General features: G+C 38.4%; 1 protein-coding gene across 1 annotated transcript; it reads right to left on the reverse strand.

The window, feature by feature from the left end:
- Positions 1-6,265: 6,265 nt before the first annotated feature.
- LOC112648104 (GTP:AMP phosphotransferase AK3, mitochondrial) lies at positions 6,266-7,523 on the reverse strand. The gene has a single exon (XM_025429567.3). The coding sequence runs from the start codon at positions 7,471-7,473 to the stop codon at positions 6,790-6,792; it is 684 nt and encodes a 227-aa protein (XP_025285352.3). The 5' UTR covers positions 7,474-7,523; the 3' UTR covers positions 6,266-6,789.
- Between the last annotated feature and the right edge of the window lie 1,020 nt (positions 7,524-8,543).

Consider the following 8,543-nt stretch of genomic DNA (forward strand, 5'->3'; position numbering starts at 1 on the left):
CTTTCTTCAATGTATTATAATTTTCAAAGTACAAGTATTTTGTTTCACTTCCTTGGTTAAATTTATTCCTAGGTATTTTACTATTTTGGTGCAATTTTAAATGAGATTTTTTTCTTAAATTTTCTTTTTTTTTTTAAATTTTGTATTTATTTATGATAGTCACACACACACACACACACACAGAGGCAGAGACACAGGCAGAGGGAGAAGCAGGCTCCATGCACCGGGAGCCCGACATGGGATTCGATCCTGGGTCTCCAGGATCGCGCCCTGGGCCAAAGGCAGGCGCCAAACCGCTGCGCCACCCAGGGATCCCGTTAAATTTTCTTTTTGATAGCTCATTAATAGTATGTTTAAATGCAACCAATTTCTTCCTGTTGTTTTTGTATCCTGAGCTTTACTGAAATCATTTATTAGTTCCAATAGTTGTGTGTGTGTGTGTGTGTGTGTGTGGCATCTTTAGGGTTTTCTTTTTTTTAAGATTTTATTTATTTATTTGACACACACACACACACACACACACACACACAGAGAGAGAGAGAGAACAAGCAGGAGGAGCGGCAGGCAGAGGGAGAGGGAGAAGCATGCTTGATCCCAGGACCCTGGGATCATGACCTGAGCTGAAGGCAGATGCCTAACCAACTGAGCCACCCAGGCGCCCCTGTCTTCTCTATGTATACTATTATGTAATCTACAGATAGTGATAGTTTTACTTCTTCCCTTCCAGTTTTGATGCCTTCTATTTCATTTCGTTTCCTAATTCTTGTGGCTAAGACTTCCAATACTGTGTTGAGTAAAAGTGATGAGAGCAGGTATTCCTGTCTTGTTCCTCATCTTAGAGAAGAAGCTTTTTTAGCTTTTCCCCCATTGAATATAATGTTAGCTGTAGGTTTGTCATATATGGCCTTTATTATATTGAGATACATTTCTTCTTTGTTATATTGATATACCCACTTTGCTTCTCCCATACACATTATATTGAGGTACATTCTTTTATACCCCCTTATCACAAATGAATGTTTAATTTTATCAAATGCTGTTTTTCTCCATCTGTTGAGATTTATTTCCTTCATTTTTTTAATGTAGTTTATCAAATTGATTGATTTGTAGATGTTGAACCATCCTTACATCCCTGGAATAAATCCTATTTGATCATGGTTTATGCTCCTTTTAATGTATTGTTGAATTCAGTGTGCTAGTATTTTGTTGAGGATTTTTGCACCTATGTTCATCAGGACTATCGGCCTGTAGTTCTCTTCTTTTGCATGGTGTCTTAGTATTTGGTATCAGGGTAATGCTGGCTTCATAAAGTGAGTTTGGAGTTCATAAAGTCTTCAATTTTTTGGAGTAATTTGAAAAGAACAACTACTAATGCTTTTCTTTTCTTTTTTTTTTTTTTAATTTTTTTATTTATTTACTTATGATAGTCACAGAGAGAGAGAGAGGCAGAGACACAGGCAGAGGGAGAAGCAGGCTCCATGCATCGGGAGCCTGACATGGGATTCGATCCCGGGTCTCCAGGATCGCGCCCCGGGCCAAAGGCAGGCGCCAAACCGCTGCGCCACCCAGGGATCCCTACTAATGCTTTTCTTAATATTTAGCAGAATTCATCTGTGAAGCTTTCTGGTCCTGGACTTTTGTTTTTCAGGAGTTTTTAAATTACTGCTTTTATGTCATTACTTATAATTGTTATTACTATTCAGATTTTTAATTTCTTCATGATTCAGCCTTGGGAAATTGCATGTTTCTAGGAATTTACCATTTCTTCTTGATTGTCCAACTTGTTGGCATATAATTTTTCATCATAGCTTCTTATAATTCTTTGTGTTTCTGAGATATCCATTATAATTTCACCTCATTCATTTCTGATTTTATTTATTTCGTTCCTCTCTTTCTTTTCTTGATGAGTCTGGCTAGAGTATTATTGATTATATTTATCTTTTCAATGGATCAGGTTTTAGTTTCTTTGATCTTTTCTATTATTTTTTTTAAATCTCTATTTATTTCTGCTCTGATCTTTATTATTTCCTTCCTTCCACTAATTATAGGCTTTGTTTGTCTTTTTATAATTCCTTTAAGATGTAAGCCTAGAGGGACGCCTGGGTGGTTCAGCGGTTTAGCACCTGCCTTTGGCCCAGGGTGTGATCCTGGAGTCCTAGGATCAGGTCCCACATTGGGCTCCCTGCATGACACCTGCTTCTCCCTCTGCCTGTGTGTCTCTGCTTCTCTCTCTGTGTGTGTCTCTCATGAATAAATAAATAAAATCTTTTAAAAAATAAGATGGAAGCTTAGATTGTTTACTTGGGATTTTTTTCTTCTTTCTTGTGGTAGGCGTGTATCACTATAAACTTCTCTCTTAGAACTGTTTTTGCTGCATCCCATAGATTTTAGAAAGTTGTGTTCCATTTTTATTTTCTCAAGGTATTTTCTGGTTTCCTCTCAACCCATTTGTTGTTTGGTAACATGTTATTTAGTATTCATGTGTTTGTGGTTTTTCCAGTTTTCTTCTCATAACTGACTTCTAGTTTCATACTGCTATAATGGGTAAAAAGATATTTGATATAGCACCAACTTTTTTAAATGAGAGAAACTTCTGCTCCCTTACAACAAGGAGCAATAGGGCCTGAAACAACTGGAAGGGAGGAAAGACAAAATACATGAAATACAATTTTTAAGACATTAGACCTCAGGCAATGAAAGACAGTAATTGCTGAGAGATAGGGGACAAACAAGGTGAGCCCTAGGATTACCCCACCCTATCATAGGAGACAGTCTCCAGGCAATGAAGTACAGAGGGAAAACCAGTCAGAGCCTAGTGGTTTTCCTGAGTTGAAGATATGGATCCAGGAACCTGGGAAGATCCATAATGCGGAGAAAAATGAGCAAAGAAAATTAACCCCAAAATGATACAAGTGATAGAATTAGTAGACAGGGACACATAACAGAGATATTATAACTATCTTCTCTTATAATTTTATGTCTCTTGCTGCATCTGCAAGAAACTAGAGGAAAGATTGAACATATTAAATAGATACTTGAAACTCAAAAATATAAAAATTAAATTGAACATCTAGGGATGAAAATTACAATGTCTGAGATGAAAAATACACTGAATGGGATTAATGGCAGATTATGTTGCAGAAGAAAAAATTAGTGAATTTAAAGACATAACAATAGGGGCACCTGGGTGGCTCAGTAGGTTAAGCGTCTATCTTTGGTTTGGGTCCTGGTCCCGGAGCCTGGGGATTGAGAACTGTGTTGGGCTCCCTGCTGAGCAGGGAGCCTGCTTCTTTCTCTGCTGCTCCCCCTGTTTGTGCTCTTTCTCTCTGTGAAATAAATAAATAAAATCTTTTTGGGGAAAAAAGGCATAACCATAGAAACTCTCCAATATAAAAGGGAGAAGAAAAGAGACAGAACAACAAAAATTAACAAAACATCAGTAAATTGTGGAATTACTGATTTAATATGTATGTAATTAGAGTTCCCAAAGGAAAAGACAGAAAAGGAGGGACAGAAAAAAATATTTGAAAAAATAATGACCAGAAACTTTCTAGACCTTATGAAAACTGTAAACCCATAGATCTAAGAAACCCAATGAATCATGAGCACAAGAGACATGGAGAAAGCTACTGCAAGGCACAACATAATTGCTCAATACTAGCAACTTAAAAGATCTTAAAATCATCCATAGAAGGAAAATATAGGTATAGAGGAACAAAGGTAAGGTTGATAACTTGCAGGGAATAATAAAAGCCAAAAGATATCAAAGAACAATATGTTTGAAGAACAGTATCTTTGAAGTATGTTTTTTTGATTGTCAACTGAAAATTCTTTATCCAGTTAAAATAGCTTTAGAAACAAAGGCAAATTAAGGACTTTTCCAGGCAAACAATAGCTGAAAGAATTCATCACAAGATCTACTGAAACAAATGATAAAAGAAGTCCTTTCCACAGAAGGAAAGGTGTTTCAGATGGAAATCTAGATCTACACAAAAGAATGAAGAGCACAGGAGAGGGTAAGTACATACTTAAATAAAAAGAGGGTTTTTTCTTATTATTTTAATATTTTTAAGAGATATTCTATTGTTAAAGTAAAAATAATAAGAATGTATTCTGGGTTGTATAACATATATAAATGACGGGCAGCCTGGGTGGCTCAGCGGTTTAGCGCCACCTTCAGCCCAGAACGTGATCCTGGAGACCCGGGACGGAGTCCCACGTCAGGCTCCTTGTAAGGAGCCTGCTTCTCCCTCTGCCTGTGTCTCTGCCTCTCTCTCTCTCTCTCTCTCTTTCACTCTGTGTGTGTGTGTGTCTGTGTCTATGAATAAATAAATAAAAATCTTTAAAAAAACATACATAGATGTAAAATGTATGGTCACAAAAGCAGAATGGCCCAGAGGTGAAAAATGGGCATATAATGTTGCAATGTCTTTTTTTTGTTTTTAAGATTTTATTTATTTATTCATGAGAGGAAGAGAGAGAGAGAGAGAGAGAGAGGCAGAGACATAGGAAAAAGGAGAAGCAGGCTCCCTGCAATGAGCCCGATATGGGACTCAATCCCAGGACCCTGGGATCATGATCTGAGCTGAAGGAATACACTTAACCGCTGAGCCACCCAGGCATCCCAATGTTCTAATACTATGTGCAGAGAGGTATATTATCATGATATTACATTGTGATAAGTTAAAGATGTATATTGTAAAACCTAAAATGACCACAAAAATAACATAACAAAGAGTTATAGCTAAAAAGTCAACAGAAGAGATAGAATAAAAGAATACTCAATCCAAAAGAAGGGGGAAGAAAGGCAAGAAAGAGAACAAAGAAGAGTTAAAACAAAGAGAAAGCAAATTGCAAGATGGGACATTTAAAATCAATGATATCATGATGCCTGGGTGGCTCAATATTTGAGCATCTGCCTTCAGCTCAGGTTGTAATCCCAGGGTCCCAGGATCCCCGCAGAGAGCCTGCTTCTAATTCTGCCTATGCCTCTGCCTCTCTTTATCTCTCATGACTAAATAAATAAAATCTTTTTAAAAAATCAATCATATCAATAATCATATTAAGTGTAAATTGTACAGCCTAATTTATTTTTTTTTTTTTTTTTTTTCTAGAATTTAATTTTATTGTAGTACATTAAGAGTCATGTATGCCAGGAAAGCCAGTAATATTCATAAGCTTAGTAGTTCACCACAGTTTTAGAAAGCACATAATACATTCAAATAAGGCATTACAGAAAGTTTTGTAAAGAATTAAATGTGTCCTGCAATCCTTTTTAAAAAAAGCCTTGGTCCATTCTGAAAGATCAACATTGAATTTTTAAAAATCAAAAGAAAAGTTTTTTCCCACAAAAATACACGAAGAACCACTTGCTGGCATTTATATTTTGAGTGCCTGGGATAACAGGCCGGTGTTCAAAGGCAGTTCATAACAGGTTGTACCAGGACTCGTTGCATCTGATTTAGCACCAAGTAAGAGTAAATATCCCACTGAAGATGTAGCTGATTTTTTCATCCACCTCTCATCGCCCCACTCTTCCTGCCAGGCCACAGGACATAAGCACGCATCCTTCTTGCCCTACGAAGAAATCAAATTCTCTTCGCTTTTAAAGGGCTACTTACTCAGGCTACACACACAGGTGGAGTTCTTGCCCTGCTGACGGTGGCAGGGAAAGCCAGCAGCTGCCCGCTGCTTTCACTAGGAATAAAGTCCTTCAACAAACTCAGTTACCTTCCTGGTCCTTTTTAACCTCTCATGTAAATCCTTTTAATTGCTACTAATTTGATTAGTTTACTAATTGATTGTTTACTAATTATGATTGTTAAGCGTGTCAGGGAAATTCTCCCCAGGCATAGCTGATCTATTTCTACTTCCTGAGGACCCAGTATGCTTGCTTTTATGTAGGGCCATGGGTTTGCTTTTCTTCTTGTATTTTGTCACTCATCACAGCAGATTTTACATAGTGATCAAAAAGAGAAACTGGCAAGTAGATCCTAAAGCACATACTTCTACTTCTTAACCTGAGCAATAATCTGAAAACACAAGACTAATTACATTTTCTGTTGATAATTCAACCTCAGTGCTTTTGTAAGAACTTCCAATGTCAATTTCTAATAAATCATTTTTTTCAATACACATGTTCTCAAAACCTGTCATAGGAAAGTAATATTTTCCTATATGCTAATTTAACACAATTTTATAGCAGACTGAAAATTCTGAATAAACTGAAAGTTTGTTTATGACATAATAAATACAGTATATACGGTTAAGTTTTTAAGTTTCTTACTGTAAAGGCAACAGTGAATTTGCATCCTGAAACTAATCTGCATATCTGGTTGCTTGTTTTCTAGAATTTGATAGTGTTTCACAAAACCATGTACCACAGTGCTAACGATGCTGGGTTTTGGCATCAGTCTACAACACATTTCTCTGATGAGCTACTTTACCGAGTGACATGGAAATGTTTTTAGCTTCTCCAAAGAATAAGAAAATTTTTTATCAACCACTTAAGTCTTCTGAACAAAAGTTAATATTACTACCAATTGCTCTTTTAATTAGGACATCTGATGTTTTTAAATTACATACCCATAGAAGATACCCTGGGTAGACAAAAAGATGAATCTTAGTATCGGACTCATTTGGCCCATTCTTAATTTCCAGAATGAAATCAGTAGAAGTGAAACTAATATAATTTTCAAAGAATTCATACATGCCAGTCTCAGAACACGGAGCTTCTAAATGCACAGGTGAGGAGTCTCTGCTCATCTTACTGGTGATGTACACTTTTCCTCATGGAGTAACTGATGCTTTCTGGTTTATTTGTGGAACTTTTGTTTGTAGGAAAGCATACACATGGGGCCAGATCTTGTTGGTTTCTGTTCCAGAGAAGGTTTCCAATACTCCCTTTTTCCGGTAATATTCCAGGACCGGCTGTGTTTGGACTTCATAAGCCTTGAGTCTCTTGACAACCGTCTCTGGCTTGTCATCATCCCGCTGAATGAGAGGCTCCCCTGTCAGGTCATCAATGCCCACGGCTTTGGGAGGGTTGAATTCGATGTTGTAGACTCGGCCGCTGGCCGGATGAATCCAGCGCGCGGTGAGACGCTGCTTAATGACTTCAAAGGGCACGTTCAGATTAATCACTGTGTCTATCTGATAAGCTCCGTCCAGGGCTTCTGCCTGTGGAAGTGTCCTTGGAAAACCATCCAATAGCCAGCTATATTGGGTGAGGTTTTTCAGCTCATGAAGGGCCAGCCGAGTCATGACATCATCCGGGATGAGCTTCCCTTGGTCAATGAAAGTCTTGGCTAACACACCAATTTCTGTGCCCCGAAGCATGTTGTCCCGGAGCAGGTCCCCGCTGGAGAGGTGCTTCAGCGCGAAGTGCTTGGTGATGCGCGACGACACGGTGCCCTTGCCGGAGCCCGGCGCCCCCATGATCACGGCGCGCAGCAGCCGCGCGGACGCCCCCATGGCCGCCGGGAGCCGGGGCGCGGGGGCTCCGGCCTGGCTGCGCGCTCGCGGGGCTCGTACAGCCTAATTTAAAGGCAGAGATTTTCAGAATAGCTAAAAAAAAAAAAAAATTCAATCATATCTGCATACAGAAAACCACTTTATTTATTTATTTTTTAAGATTTTATTTATTTATTCATGAGAGACACAGAGAGGCAGAGACATAGGCAGAGGGATAAGCAGGCTCCCTGTGGGGAGTCTGATGCAAGACTCAACCCCAGGACTCCGGAATCACACCCTGAACTGAAGGCAGACGCTCAACCACTGAGCCACCCAGGTGCCCCAAGAAACCCACCTTAAATATAAAGACAAATTGGGATACGTGGGTGCGTCAGCCGTTGAGCATCTGCTTTGGCATAGGGCATGATCCCAGAGTCCCTATATTTGGAGAAAGGAGATGATAAAGGTTAAACTAGTTCATAAGGGTGAAGCCCTAATCTAATAGGGCTGGTGTCCTTACAAGAAGAGGAAGAGACACCAAAATTTTCTTTTTCCATTATGTGAGGACACAGCAGGAAGGTGGGCATTTGCAAACCTAGAGAATTCTCATCAGGAATGTAATCTTACAGATCCTTAATCTTAGACTTTCCAGCCTCCTGAACATTGAGAAAATTAATTTATTTAAGCCACACAGTCTGTGGTATTTTTTTAAAGCAGCACAATTTGACTAAAATCTGAACACTGAAAGCTGCTCAAATTTGCTAAGAAACATTAAAGACCTAAATAAATGGAGATATATGGCATGTTCATGGATTGGGAAATTCATTATTGTTAAGATGTCAATTGTCTCCCAAATTAATCTGTATGTTCAATGTATACCCAGTCAAAATCCCTGCAGGATTAGAAATTCCCTGGAGGATTAGAAATTGACAAACTGACTCTAAAATTAATTAGAAATGCAAAAAGCCTGAATTAAAACAACTTTGAAAGAGAGCAAAATTGGGAGACCAATACTATTTAACTTCAAGATTTATATTAAAGGTACGTAGTCAAGATGGTGGGTAGTGGTATTGATATAGACAAATAGATCT

This window comes from Canis lupus, chromosome 7 (genome assembly GCF_003254725.2).
Source record: "Canis lupus dingo isolate Sandy chromosome 7, ASM325472v2, whole genome shotgun sequence".
Classification (NCBI taxonomy): domain Eukaryota; kingdom Metazoa; phylum Chordata; class Mammalia; order Carnivora; family Canidae; genus Canis; species Canis lupus.